Source organism: Lepisma saccharinum, chromosome 9 (genome assembly GCF_977018435.1).
Source record: "Lepisma saccharinum chromosome 9, izLepSacc3.1, whole genome shotgun sequence".
Lineage (NCBI taxonomy): Eukaryota > Metazoa > Arthropoda > Insecta > Zygentoma > Lepismatidae > Lepisma > Lepisma saccharinum.
In genome coordinates, this window is record NC_139237.1 from 35,034,683 (window position 1) to 35,050,618 (window position 15,936).

A 15,936-nucleotide genomic window follows, 5' to 3' on the forward strand; every position below is an offset into this window, starting at 1 on the left:
GGGAGGAAAAAGGTAAGAAAGCTGGGTGGAAAATAAAAGAGAATTTTCTCAATCTGTTTGCTTTGTTAATGTCCCTTGCAGAACAATCTATCTGACATGGAAGATTATTGCAACACAATATATCTGGAAGTTGATTAGATAAATTTGAAATTCTTGTACAATTAACAATTTTTCATAGATTACTATATCCTGTAACATTTGATACTTATGTTTGTAGATGTATTTCTATGTATGTGAAATGCCAAATGTAAACTCCGCTCCTTAAATTAAAAATATATACCATTCAGTTGAATTGCATTTGAATTTTTGGATACAATGGAATCGCACACACCCTATATATTGTTAATATACGTGTTTGTATGTGTCTGCATGGGTGGTGAAAAGTGGTAATATGTAAGGTTTAAATAGAGAAAACATCTGCTTGATCCCTTGAATTTTTTTAATGTTTGCTTTGAAAACCGGGAATTATACTTGAATTTTATCATGGTCGGCCATCCTGTGGTATCACAACGATCCATTTAGAAATTTTTTAAAAAGTTTAAGAACATAAGAAATCAATGAAATATATTGCAGAATGGCAGATCAATCTGATTTCAAATGCACCCTAAATAACAGGTGGCGCAGAGAAATGGCAAAATTTGAATGTGGAATTGGCAACACTGTAGCACCGGCATTTGTTCGGCACCGATGTGACATCATTGAGGAGGCTTTGTTATTTAGTAATGATGCAGTATTGGAATGGTTCGGAGTGTGCTTTCGCTGTGAAAGCTTTTTATAAGAACAGTGATAGTGTGCAAAGGGTATTTCGGCAGCATTACCAGCTAGGACATCATGCTCGTGTCCCATCAGCTTGTGCGATTAAAACATGGGTGCATAATTTCGAAGAAACCGGTTCAGCGTTAAACAAGAAGCCCCCATGTAGAGTTTGAACAGTACGTATACCAGAGAATATTGAAGCAGTTCGAGTTGCCATTCAGAGGAGCCCTCGCCGCTCTGTTCGACAACATGTATCAGCCCTACAGTGTAGTGGAAGAAGCGTACAAAGAATACTGCATGAAATGAAGTTCCACCACTATAAGTTACAGATTGTGCAGCAATTACATCCTGAAGACCCTGTGTTGCATAAGACATGATACAGCGGGCATTCCAGAGTTTCCACAGCAGACTTTCAGAATGTGTACGCTGAGATGGAACACATCTTTCTGATGTAATCTTTAATAAGTAAAGTGACATGTAAAATGACATGTAAATGTCATAGTTAATGGCATACTATGTACATGCTTATCCATTAAATGTATTTTTTCCTGTGATTATTTGTGCATTTTACGTCAATTGAAATTTTGCCATTTCTCTGCACCACCCTGAATATAATGTGAGCTACAGGGTTGGAAAATCTAATTTAATAACCAGTATAATATGTATAATACCAGTATATAATGCTAGTTAGTAGGCAACACAGATTGCCTGTCAACACTGGAAAACTATTTCCATGTGAACTCCAGCAGGACAGGAAGACTTTAAGAGTGTCACGTGACTAGTGGTCGAGTAGAATATTTTTCATCAGAACATCGTTCGATGTGGAGTCAACTTACAAAGGGAGAAAAGCTATACTCTTTTTTTTTTTATGCAGACTTTAATGCCGCTTGTCAGGAATTGAAGTCTTGTGGTTTTGAAGTTCCGCCACTGTGCCCCTTCTCTTGGCGACAGGAATCAGGACCATTCGACGTAGAACCAGTGAAGCGCCCTCCAGTAACTTCGCCGCTCTCCGACCGTCGTGGGTTCACCTCGGTCTAGATGTGGACGTCCTAGTATATTTGGCAACATGTCCCCAGCCAACTGCATTCCTCCTTCACAATCATGGGTTCAGAAACACGTTCACAGAATGCGTAAAATTGCATATCGGCAAGTTCTTGTACAATCCCACTTCTCGCGTAAAATGCACGTAATACTACACAAACATAGTATCGCTTCTTTCCGACATTCTGCCCTTCGATGGACTGGGTTTAGATATAAAAGACTGCAGAGATCAGAGATATAATAATCGCTCAAAATAGAAAAGAGTATATAATGAAGTTTGTGCTAGACATCTAATGTGGAATATAATATTAGTGGTATCAGAATCGAACCTGGCACAATGTGCTAACCACTTCGCCACGAGGTCCTAAAAGAAAATTAGAAAATGTCATCTTGAAGTTGCAGGAGCACAGTTCATGACGCAGGTTTAGATTTCCACTCCTACAAATAGACAAACGACATCATAAATTGCATCCATGATAAGTAATTGCTTCTCTACATCTCATGATTACATGATGTAACTATTATTTGCTATATAAATTAGATGAATTACATTTGTATGTCTGTGCAACTTGGCCATTTAAGCAGCTGGCACATTTTTTGGTGGAAATGAAGAAAACTCACAGAAAGTCAGAATGACACATGAAATTTTGAAACCTGCCATTCTTAGGGCATGGAGACTATTGTAAAACTCTTTACTATACGTATACACCTCATTTTCTTCTTTAAGTGAGGGGGACTTGTGCTGGCGACAACCTCCCCCCCATCCCTGGCAGGTATACCTATGTTGCAAATTCTATCACTGGCAACCCAGTGACGGACCCAGAAAAAATTCGAGAGTGGGACACAAGATAAAATCTCAACTGATACATCCTCAACAGTACATGCATTATTTAATATTATACGAGGCGTATTCGGAAAGTAAGTACCAAAAGGGTGTAAAAAATAAAGTAAAATAGTTTCGTACCTTTTTTGATTTGCATTGCATTCTACAGACCTTAAACTACTTTTCTACGTAGTTTCCACCATTGTTCAAGCATTTGTCATAGCGTGGCACTAGTTTTTGTATCCCATCATCATAGAATGTTCCCGCCTGTGAAGAAAGCCATCCATGCACTGCTGCTTCGACGTCATCTTCGTCGTCGAAACGCTGACCAGCAAGAAACTTCTTCTTCAGATGAAGAAAAAGACGGTAGTCACTTGGTGCCAAGTCAGTGCTGTTGGCGAATGAACAAATTGTTCCCTGCCGAATGGCATGATTAAATTTTGAGTTTGTTGGGCCATATGCGGACGAGCATTGCCGTGAAGCAACACAAAGCCTTCCCTAAGCATTCCGTGTCTTTCGTTTTGAATTGCACGATGTAGTCGGATTAATGTGTCACAGCAGGCATCTTTGTTGGGGGTCTGTCCTCTAGGCAAGAATTCAACCATTCTTGCATTGAGAAAACAAATCACAGACCGGACTTCACAGTCGGCGGGCCGATTGATTTTCTTGAACATTTCAAACCTTAAGATAACTACAAAGAAAAAGCATGACCTGCTCCCACGCGTGTCTGTGGCTAACTAACGGATGAAGGACGTCAGCGACAACTCGCACGGTCGCGACTGCATCATTACAGCGGCAATATATGCAAATGGTACTTACTTTACGAATACGCCTCGTATTTATATTAAACGTATTTAGTATAATATTTTATAATGTATTCACGCCACCCCTAGCGAATCACTGCAAATATAAGAATGGTACTGAGACAAATTTCAGATTTGTCTTGAATTTTGGAGATAATGCAGAGAACGGGACAGATGATAAATGGTGTAGAAAAAGACTACCTTCAAACACAATACTTATCAGACATGAGCATGCATTTTCATAGTACTTTTATGTAGTTGCTCGTCAGCATCAAGGTTCATTTGCAAGTGTCCCTAATAATGATGATAATGCATTGGAGGATTTTTCTTGTTTTCTTGGATATTAATGCGTTGTACATTGCCTACAGTGGGGTTGCAGTTAGCACAAAGATGCAAAGTTCATAAGTTTGCCCCAACGTAGCTTTTAGGACCTACTGTATGTAGCCAACCATTGACAGAGAAAAATCTCTTTGAGGCCAGCCCACATTCAACGGTTTTGCAATGTCTGGTTTAAGAAATTACAAAATCAGAATGTATGTGACCCATTTATATTCTCACATTTCTGTACTCCAAGGGGTGTAAAGCCATCACATCTGTGGCAGAATGACAAGAGGATATTTCTGCAGTGTTCAACCACTGAACATATTCCTCCAATACTGTCCAATAACATGAGTTTGAATCAGTGCCAGATCTACAAATCTTGCACCCCCCCTACAAAATATTACCAAAGGCCCCCTCTACCTACATTCACACACAGGCGTATAGGGAGTGTGGGGTAACGGCCCACACTTTCTTGATCCGGTCGTGAGTGGGGGTGATGTGATCAGCATCATGCCCCTGACTGCCTTTACCCCCCAGGGTTTCCCCCAGGTACCCATGTTATTCGACGCTGGGTGGGCGCCGGGGCCGCTTCCATCGTTAGAAAAGTTCCTGGACTTGAACCGGCCGGGGATCGAACCCGGGACCTTTAGCATGGTAGTCAGACGCGTTACCAACTGTGTGTGTAACTTGATCTCATGTTGACAAACTCACATACGAGGGCCTACAGGGTGATTCAAAAGTCTGTTAACACCCCCTATAAAAAGTAAAGGAGCTAGGCTGGGCACAATTGATAGAAAAGGTTAGGCTACAGCACCTTGAATAACGTAGTGTGGAAAACGACCCAAGAAACTGGTTCCCCAGACGGATGAGAAACAGAGATGGCAGTGCGATCAATGTCGGTGCTAATTTTCTTATGAAAGTAATGGAGCTTTGTTAGTTTTTGGAATATATTATGTAGATTTGTTTGTCTTGAAAGGTGGTACGTGAATTGATGGAAACAGTTATATTTGTGGAGTGATTTGCAGTCATGAAATGACATTAATTTGGAAAGAAAAGTAAAATAAAATTAATAAATAAATAGCATGCGTAACACAAGAAGAACATCGCAAAGTGATTCCGGACATCAGGTGTTGGATTGTGTACTAGAGTTTTATTTTTCTATGTTATTTGAATATAAATAGTATCCTGAGAGATATTTCATACCGAGGCGACAAACCACAAGTGTCGCTTGGAAGCGAGCAGTCCGTAATCAATGCAGCCTTTCGAATCGTAGGGACACAAGTTCTGACCACTGTTTCCTCAAGGAGATTTTACACCAAAGCCACACGCGAGAAACGATACGAGGATTTCACACCAAAGCAACATGGGTCCTTCGGTCCAAGGCAACTTTCACACCAAAGCAACACATGTTGCTTGGAAACGAGCCAATCAAGAGCAACATTTCACATGGTAGCGGCATGACGGGAAGCACAGACCAGCGTTCGGTTGGTGAAATCCTTAAGCGATAAGTCCCCCTTGTCGCTTTGGTGCGCAATCTTCCTAAAACAAGACACTCATTGCATCGCGCATGCGCGAACAACAAACCACGGCAACATGTTGCAAGCTATTGAGGAAATGGCCCAGTTTGAGCAACGCACAAGCGACAAAGCGACACGTGCGTGTGACTTATCATGTCGCCTAGATCTGTTGTTGTAATGTGCGGTTTTTCGTGTCACCTATCTGTTGTTCGCACAATTAGCAGCGAACGCTTGCCAATAGACTGAAGGCACCATGTCGCTTGTCACTTAGTTGGGAACTCCCCCTGTAGCGCGTCGCTTCGGTCTGAGCACCCTTCCTTTAAGGAGCTTTCCGACCGAAGTAACAAGTAGCAGGCAAATATGCCATATGAACGTGTCGTTTGCTATTTGGACCCTCATGTGCAATGAATGCTATTTTACAGTCTGGAAGTGTGTGTCACTAGTGTGACAGTGTGAACATCCCGTGTCGCTTGTCCCATTGGTTTGAAAGTTTCCTTACACTCATGTCGATGGCACTAAGAACGTTTTGTGGGGTTCCCCTTGTCGTTTCATGGAATCATCATTATCATCATCGCCGCGATTAGTTTAAAGCGGAAGAAAAGAGACAGTAAATATCCAAAATACAAATGCTTCAGTGTGTATATCTTTAAAAGAAATCATGACGATGATAATAATAATGAACCTAATTCATACACAAAAATTTAGTTGCCAAGAACAATCCACGCGTATTTTTTCTCCCGTATTATTAACGAAAGTATGACGATAACAGGACGTGGTCGACTGTCTAGAATGTTCGTTAATATCTTCGCGACCACTGTACCAGATATCATAGCAATTATCACATTCATAGAAATGCTTCATGTAAAGGAATCAGACGTTGCAGCGAAAACTCCATTTACTTCCATTATAAGCAGACAAATACCAAGCACCGGGTTCAACACCAGCGCCTCTAACGGATCATTTTCGAGTGGAACCAGCCAGAGCATGCAGAACTGTGCCGTTTTCCACACTGCGTTATTCAAGGTGCTGTAGTTAGGCTTAGGGGGAACCACGTTGGTGTGTTCCAAGTGGATGTCCACCATATTAGTGGCCGCGATATTGAATTCAACTCAATTTGTTTTTAAAATGGGAAGGGGTTGATGTGCATAGGTGCCGATTTGTTAGATTTGGGGAGGGTAAAGCATAAATACTGATTTCTTTCCGTTTGCGGGAAGAAGGACAATTTTTTTTTCTTAAGGTACATCGAACTTTATTAGCTGGACAAAAATTTCACTGCACTACTGTGATTATGTAATTATACAACATAATACTTTACATTGAACTTTTGACTGAGAATTTTTTATCATATTCTGTTTATAATACTTATTATTACAATCTTTTATAGGAGTTTAATATCTTCACACATATTTACATAAAAAAGGAAGGCCCAAGATAAAATTTTCATCTAAGCAAGGCCGATTTTTGACTTCCAAAGAGAAACAAAGTAGTCTATTTTGCAATGGACTGGCTAATTCATGAGCATGAAGACTGCAGTATTCCCATACTTCTTCCTCTATTCTCGCACATATTCATTCATAATATGCCATGCGTTTTCCTTAATTCATTGTAGGTTTGAAAAAGGAAATGCTGAAATAATAAAGCCATAAGCACAAGAAAGACACTCAAACCGAGTGATAGTTCCACATTATTGATTCTTCCCATTTCAGAGCAGAATCCTGCGTAATTTCCCACCTGTTGTGTGTGAAGTTTCTGTGTGCAAAAGTTATGTAATATGTTGCAAGATATGCATTGGTCTCCTTATAAGGGCGTCAAACGAGAACTGGATGAGCCCGGGCCCCTCTGCCCCTCCCTCCCGGTTTCAACACTGGTGGTGATGTGATATACATATATGACACCATTTTCTCATGAAATTGTAGCCTGATTTGATCTAAGGTTAGAATTTTTCCAGCTTTGTCCCCGCAAAAAGCTGGTCCAGGTCCACCTAGCATCAAATCAAATGGTACCCATTGGGGGGAGGGGGGGAGGTGTAAATGCAGCCGGAACATGGTGCTGATCACATCACCTCCAAGATGTCCGGCATCGAAAATCACATATCCTAAATGTTCCTTCATGGTCTGGTGATACATGCACAGGGAACTTTTAACTTTACCTGTGATATTGTATTCGTTTCTGTACCTCTGAGTAACTACGTTCATTTTTTTTATGCGCATATACGAACCCTCGACTATGTCAATGGCTGAGGGACCTACCTAAAGGCTTATTTCCCCCCCCCCTCTCCCCCCCCTCTGCAAAGTTTTGCGGGTTGTGCATCTGGCACTGGTTTGAATCATAGATATGGTGTATTCGCAAGAACTATTTGTAAATAGAAGCTGCACAAATAGTGTGTTGTCATTTTATTCACTTTTAGTGATCACCTGGTATACTTCGTGCAGTTCAGAATGTCTGAAGAAGGGCATTGTATCTTTTCACAGTTAGGTACAATGTTGCTCATGGAAACTGCTGAACAGTTCTTGCCATCAAGAGACCAGTCAGTTTATGTTGTGCACGCTGTGCCACACAAAATGTTCTCTCTTTCACATCCGAAAAAGACAATTTCATAAAATAAGCTCCTCGTTCTCATTTTCTGTAAACAATTAAAACAATTGTATGCTCGAAACAGATTTAATGGTTCTAATAATGTCAAATATACCACACTTGAAGGTGATTTTACATATACATATAATTAATTCTAATTTTGGTCCTTTGCTTGGTTTGTATGGAAGTATAATGGGCCCGTAAAATTAAATTTGAAGATGGCTTCTCTGTTTGAAGATACGTCAAATGTATTGACATAGCTAATATCTCCTTTCAGGTACCTATCGAGGAATCCTGTCAAGAGAGTCACATCTCATGGTTATAAGGATAAGAGTCAACATTTTGAATTCAGAAAAGTACACCAGATACCACTCACAAAAACACAAGGTGCAAATACTTCACAATCCACATTTGACTCATGTAGTTCAGAAGTGTCTGTTGGACCCTCGTCTGAGATAGAAGATGCTATAATTCATTCCAAATCCACACGAGAACTATGTGAAACTACAATATCTTCAAGCTCTAAAAGTGGTTTTACTTGCAATGATTGTCACAGAGTATTTGATAACAAAGCTTTGCTCAAAGAGCACATGATTTCACATACTGGACATAAACCACATGTATGTTTTTCATGTAAGAAGACGTTTACACGGTCAACACACCTCAAAATTCATTTGAGAATTCATACTGGAGAAAAACCGTTTGTGTGTTTAATATGTAATAAAGCATTTATAGATAGAACAGCACTGAACCGTCATTCACGAATTCACACTGGAGTGAAGCCATATGTTTGTACAGTGTGCAACCAAGCATTTGCTCAGAAAGGGGCTCTATTAAGTCACTCAACCATTCATACTGGTTTGAAGCCACATGTTTGTTCCACATGCAGCAGATCATTTAGAGAGAAGAAATATCTTGATAGGCATTCCAGAATTCATACTGGAGATAGACGCTATGTGTGTTCAATATGCAATGCTGCATATGTACAGGGAGAAGGACTTAAACGTCATTTAAGAGTTCACCTTGGAGTGAAGCCGTATGCTTGTCCAATATGCACAAAAACCTTTAGAGGAAGTGGAGATATTTCAAGGCATTTGAAGACTCACACAGGAGTTAAGCCACATGTTTGCCCAACTTGCGGTAAAGCTTTTTCAGAAAATCGTGATCTTGAGAGGCATTTAATGATACACACTGGATTGAAGCCGTATGTGTGTCCTGCTTGTAACAAAGCATTTACACGGAAAGGAGATCTAGAGCTGCATTCAAAAATTCATACTGGATTGAAGACATATATATGTTCAGTGTGCAACAAGTCATTTGTTAGTAAGGCACACCTTCGATTACATTCAAGAATTCATACTGGCGAGAAACCCTATATGTGTCCAGTATGTGGTAGAATGTTTGCGTGTAATTCAAATTTAAAGAAACATCTAAAAATTCATGCTGTTCTAACTTAATATGTGCCCTATCTCTTCTAAACATTTTACCGAACTAAATTACATATTTATTAGAGAATATACAGGATCTCAAGTAATTAAACAAAATGTTTCAAGTGATGTTATTCTACCATATTTTTCCAGAAAATAATGTTTAACAGATGCTATACAACCATGAGTGCCTATGAGTATGAAAATGTAATTTTGTTTTCTTTATGAATGAATACTTAAGGGATGGAAATTTTGGATGTAGAATTATTGTGAAGGAGTTATTTGATCACTGAATTGTCTACGAATTTTAATAATCATGAAAATTAAAGTTTTGAGTTCTAGTGAAATTTTTTCCAAGTAATAGTCGCTTACACAATTCTTCTCTTCTTCCCAAACTTCCCAAGTTGTAGCCTTGGTGTCGATATTTTGATCCAACCAAATGTCAATTGTAGTGAAAACTATTATTGCAATTAAATTAATGTTAATATGGGCATTGTCACGTGTACATAACAGGAATTATAGAATTACAGACTATGTATGTGAAATTTGGAAATTCAGAACCTTTCACTGGTTAGTTTCAGATTAAGAGATTAACTACTTCAGATGTTCATCAATGTCCTAAGTCAGTGACGAATCATTATCTTCATTATTGTATACTACTTACAACGGTAATTAATTTTATATATTTGTGCTGCTTTTATTGTGTAACCGCAATATGCTCCATGGTTAATAATCAGAATGTGGTCCAACTCTTTTGTGAAAAATTGATCAGTTATAATTTAGGCTGTACTTACCTAAATTTTTGTAATTTGTAAAATATTCTTGTAAATCCTACTTGGGAAAAGTACCAAAGACTTGCATTTCTGTGCACATTTATGAGGACATCCAACCAGCATCACATGAAGAATTTCTCAATAACTGAAACTGATCGTTTAACTAAATTATGAGGTAAGCAAATGTAAGGAGTTATAAATGATGGTCAGAAGAGATTGTGAATGTTAGAATAATGAAATCAATAACATCCTTCTCAATGTTCTCATTGACTTGGAGATGCAAGCAAGTAACCTACAAGACATAAATCAGGTTAAATGTTAAATTTCTTTAATCTGTGGACGTAGAATGTGAAATGAAATGTTTTAAAAACAACTGCAAGTATGCATAAAAAGTTGCTTACATTTTATGTTAGGAATTAACTGGTCAGAAATAACTAACTAGCAGTTAAAATGGTAAGAAGGCCACTCAAAATGCCAAAACTTGTATAACTTTGTTTTTGTTGCATAAGTGTGTTGTGAAAGGTAACTAGGTTACTTTTAAAAATTCCGAATCACATTGTAATACCATCAGTACAACTTAGTATATAAACTTGTGTCGAAATGCAATTTTGTACATAGTATATGTTACTAATGGAAATCAATAACATTTCCTAAAAAAGAATGAATATGGATGTTCTTGAGTTCTTTCTATGTTCATCAAACTGAAAATAAAGTACAGAAATTGATAATTTTTGCATATGTGTGTTCAGTATGTTTTTCTTGTTGTTTTTGTGCATTCATAGTAAGTACAGAGATTAGTCGCGTTGTGTACATGCATAAGGTTTACGAATTCCACTTTCTACAATATAAAGTGTGTTCTTATATGTTTGTGATTTTCATTTATTATATTTTACAAAATCAATTCACACAGCAAGCACATTAATTAGGAGCAAATATTTTCAAATATTATCCTGGAGAAAGTAGAATGAATCTGCACTAATGTTAAATTCAGTTAAATTTTTCATTCGTCATTTCTTCTATAATGTCTTACATTGTGGGCTTTTAATTAAGTGTTGGATACCCAGTGGATGCACATAGTGGTGTGGATCCCACATTAAACTGTAGGTCCTAATTAGCCTATCGGTGCATAAAAGTTTACTTAAAACCAAAACTAAAACTCTATAATTTTCTAATGTATTTTTTATACAATGAAATTACAATATTGGTAAGAGAGTTTCTCCAAATTGTGCTGAACAGCTTACTGTGTTTGACAGAAAGTCTCTGGTGTAAATTCTAATGATTGCTCACCCTTGGCAGTCATTTCCAAACATTGGTGATCATACTATATGCTAGAGATATTAATTTCTCAAAGTGTTGATCTGCTTTTATGTAATTTGAAATAGGAAATATTGTCAATATTAGTAAAACTTAATTAACGCAAGCAGAAATGTATTTAACTTAAATTTCTTCTAAATGCTTGAGATATGTGTGCTGTTGTGTTTAAATTTAACGCCAATTTTCTTGAGTTAATGCAAGGCAGATTCAGTTTATGACACTCATAAATTTCTCTCTACTCTTTGGGAATATTTACTGTTAATTCTTAATTCTACTGATGATTTCTGATCTAAATGTGCAGTTTACTAGAGGTCTGCGTGTGCAGGCATGACTCACTCCGTAAAGCAGGGTCTGATCAATCATTGTGGCACGTCTCAGGACCCAGCTCGCTGCGCCAGCGCAGCTTGGATAAAACTGGGCTAGCATCATCGCACTTTGGTTGCTTACTGGACGGGATCCACATGTATCGCTGCTGTGGGCGGGAGCAACGAGTTATATCCACGGAGGAGCGGGTAGTTCATTGGGGATCTGTAACGTGGTTATCCTTGGGAAGACAAACTGTTCACTGTGCACACCACACCTTTTGTAATATGTTTACATCCTTGTCTGCAGATGACTGTATTTTATCGAAATAATGCATAATACTAAATGAAATGGGTTGGAAATTTAATGGTTTGTACTTAGTGATGCACTATAAAAATCTTCCTTATAAAAACATATTTTTTTTCATATCTCATGGGTGGAATTGCGAGAAGGGGAAGGGCAGGTTCACGTTCACACCCATTCTGGAAACTGTAGGTATATCGGGAGAGTTCATACATTTAATTTCACTTGACTGAAGTAATTATTAAAAGGCACGATGGAAGCACTTTTGCTCCTGCATTATGCTAAACCTTATTTACGAAGTGTTCTGATTTCAGCATTTCACAGAGCTTTCTGTACTTTTTACACATCCTGAATCATCAAATTTAATAAACATCAAATATTGATGTCATTAAGAATTTAAATTATCATGTGCAAAATAAAAATATATCAGTGATGTTCAAGAGCTTTAACCATAACATAGAGGCAGACTAGTTTAAAACATGCTTAATGCAAAGAGAAAATTCCATGCTGAGAAAAGTTGTGTGCACGAGACATTACACCATAATCTTTAAATTTACTCATATTAAGTACAGGGATGAAACAACACTGGAACAAAAATTTATAAATCTTCTAAGAGCAATAAGCTTAACATGCCTAACCTAATGAAAACAGTAGAACACAAAGTCACTCATTCCTTCACTGTAACATATCTCTGCAAGACAAAACAACAGAAATGTAAAACTTAGTCACCACTACCCAATGCCACTTGTTTATTTCAAGATAATCAATTTTGTGGAAGGCATTATTTTATCCTTGTTTGCACACAAAACAAATATTTTCACAGACACACATCGTAATTACAATGTATTGTCAGTTGAACAAAATCTTGGTAATTTATGTCATAGACTACTAAAAGAGAGACACTGTACATAAGGTTAATTTCACACTCTGACTGCATGGTGGGTTATCACAACTACTTTTACATCTTACTTTTGAAACTTTAAAGCCAGTGCATTAGATAATGGATCATTTAAATATTTAGTTTCTAAAGAGATTCAAATGTCAATCCGAAATGCTAACAAATAGAATAAGGCCAAACTACACATTATTGGAAAGTTCCATGCTGCATATGATATGTAAAGTTAGTATTGCATTTTCTGTTTATTTCCTTTTATTTAATGACAAATTTCTATCTATTCTTAATGCATGTTTGCCACTTACATTGTAATTTCAATCATCTCTCCAGATTTGGAAAAGCAAAAATATTTTACGCAGATTCCCTTGGTTCTTTTTTAAAAAGGCGACCTGAATTTCAGTATTTGTGTCATACTTTGTTCCTTGATTTTTAAGCTGGTGGAACGGCTTTAATTTCTGACCAATGTGTCTCCTCTCCTGGTACCTCCTCACTTCCAGAATGCCACTCTTTCTCTGGCACCACTTTCTCCCAACACTCCTCAAATGCAACTCCCCGATCAGCCACGACTTCCTCCTGGCCAATGTCTCCCAGTTTTCATGACTCAGCAACGACATTGCCCGATCGGAAGTTGCATTCCTATTTCCAGATCTCCTTCTCTTTCCACAATATATATGATCAAAAATCATTGTACTTTAAAGTAAAAGCTTCTGGTGGTTGATGTTGTGTAATGTTAGGAACACTGACCATTGTGTCTTCCACCTGGAGAATATCACAGTCAAATATTAACACAAACATAAATTTTCCATTAGTATAAGTGTTGCACAGTATCGGACATTTCTGTAAAGTGGATCTTTTCCGCAATCTTCAGTGAAAAATATTTCAGAATGCGGGAAGATGATGGTTTTAACAAACATCAATCTTAGAGAGCATTTGGTTAAGATGCTTGGCCAGTTATCCATTCACGTGAGGAATTAAATGTTGAGGGTTCAAATCCCAAAGACTTTTATTTTTGTTAGGTGAGCACAGAACTTTGAGCTTTGCTTAAGATGATCATATTGTCAGAAATGAAACTCAGAACTTGATACACAAAGACCTTGTTACCATTTTTCAAATTTTTTCCTGGTCTCTCATTCCAAAAACGTGTATATGTACTCATACATCCACAGGGTGGCTCTCACCAGGAATTCCTTGAATTCTGGGAATTATACATGAATTTTTGGCTCCGGGAATTATGCATGAATTGTGCTTGAATTTTTCTCCGTAGACATGAGAAATTGCAACTTTTATTAATACAAATCCAATTGAGTTTATACATAACCTATTTATAAATGCCCTGAGGCAACTATTTCACAGTTTAGCTTATATTTTTATGAAGGAAGGAAAGGAAAGCTGCGTGGAAAATAAAACTGAATTCTCTCAATCTGTTTACTTTGTTAGTGCCCTTTGCAAAACAATCTATCTGACAGGCCGAAGTTTATTGAGATATCTTGAATTTTAATTAGGTAAATTTGAGTTTGAAATTCTTGTATAACCAACAATTTTTTGTAGATTAGTATATCCCGTTACATTTGTGACTTTTTGTAAATGTATTTCGTGTCTGAGTATGTGAAATGGCAAATGTAAACTTTGCACCTTAAATTAAATACTTATATACATATTCTGTTTAATGGAATTGAATCAGAATTTTTGGATACATTGGAATCACTAAGGCCCTTTATATTATTAATATACTGTATTTATGTGTGTGTGTGGGGGGGGGGGGGGTGCAGGTGGTAGTGAGAGGCGGTAATACACAAGGTGGAAACAGTGAGAACATCTTCTTGTAGCCTTGAATTTTTGGAAAGTTTACCTTGAGAAGCTGAAATTATACTTGAATTTTATTATGGTCGTAGAGTGGCCACCCTGATCCGCCACCTACTGCATTGTTTACAAGTTGAACCAAACACACCTCCCCCCTTTCTAGGAATTTCAACTTTTGCACGTCTGACTACCATGCTAAAGGTCCCGGCCATCTGACTACCATGCTAAAGGTCCCGGGTTCGATCCCCGGCCGGTTCAAATCCGGGAACTTTTCTAACATTGGAAGCGGCCTCGACGCCCACCCAGCATCGAATAACATGGGTACCTGGGGGAAACCCTGGGGGGTAAAGGTGGTCAGGGGCGTGATGCAGATCACATCACCCCCACTCACGACCGGATCAAGAAAGTGTGGGGCGTTACCCCCACATCCCCTATACGCCTTCATGTCGTGGTGCTAATCACAGGGGAACACTTTACTTTTGCGCACTGTTTTAATATAACACATGAATGGTTTCCCTCTTCCTTAAATGAAAACTAATCATTTTCCACACTTAATTCATGATAATATTAATGTATTTTTGAAAGTGTGTTGGATGGGAGGAGGTTTGATTTGTGTTTCACTTTGTGTTTGTGCAAGGAGGAAAGGTGCCACTGTGCATAGTGAAGCATGTTAGATTGTAATCAAAGTAATTGATGTCTCAGATTTTGAATCAGGAGAAAAGCAATAAGGTAAATGCTCCAGTGGTCGACCACTTACCGATGAGAAAGACTGTATTTATTTTTTTGTGTTGGGCATTAAAAATTACCTTTACAAGTAAGTTCTATTGTAGAAATCACTTTTTTTTTTTTTTTTTTTAAGAATTTCTTTCTTCAATATTCGTTGTCAGGAAACCTCCATTTATAAATTGTGATTATGACTTTTATTTTTTAAATGTGCAGATAATTCACCGTTATTCGACACCCCTCAAATCCACAGATTCCAGTAATCTACATCCTTTTCTACTTTCTTGAAAAATAATACAAGTGTTTTAAAAAGTGAAGAGAAGCATGGCTGCATGTATGAGAGTATAAAATATTGCTTTTTTTTAAAGTAAATTTTAGGAACTTTTGAGTTTTTTATGTAGCAAATTGACATTTTATAAGATGAAACTCCTAAAATTTCATAAACAAAAGTTTAAAATATACAAAAAAGATCCAAATAAAATTAAAATTTCTTGACTGGGAGAGAGATTGTTCAAATTTATACACAAGTTTTTTCCCTTGTTCCACAATTTCTTTGAGTTCCA

The 15,936-nt window shown here is 37.7% G+C and overlaps 1 protein-coding gene across 5 annotated transcripts in view; it reads left to right on the top strand.

Annotated features, from left to right (window-relative positions):
• The window catches only part of LOC145991995 (uncharacterized), a 184,746-nt gene that overhangs the window by 79,090 nt on the left and 89,720 nt on the right, over positions 1-15,936 (top strand). The window contains exon 4 of one of the 5 annotated variants that reach the window (XM_083127992.1): positions 8,113-10,603. The exons of the other annotated variants lie outside the window; for them this stretch is intronic. Within the exon in view, the coding sequence (XP_082984118.1) occupies positions 8,113-9,292 (1,180 nt within the window). The 3' untranslated portion in view covers positions 9,293-10,603. Of the gene's footprint in view, positions 1-8,112; positions 10,604-15,936 lie in introns of those variants that run through there. 5 annotated transcript variants of the gene reach the window in all.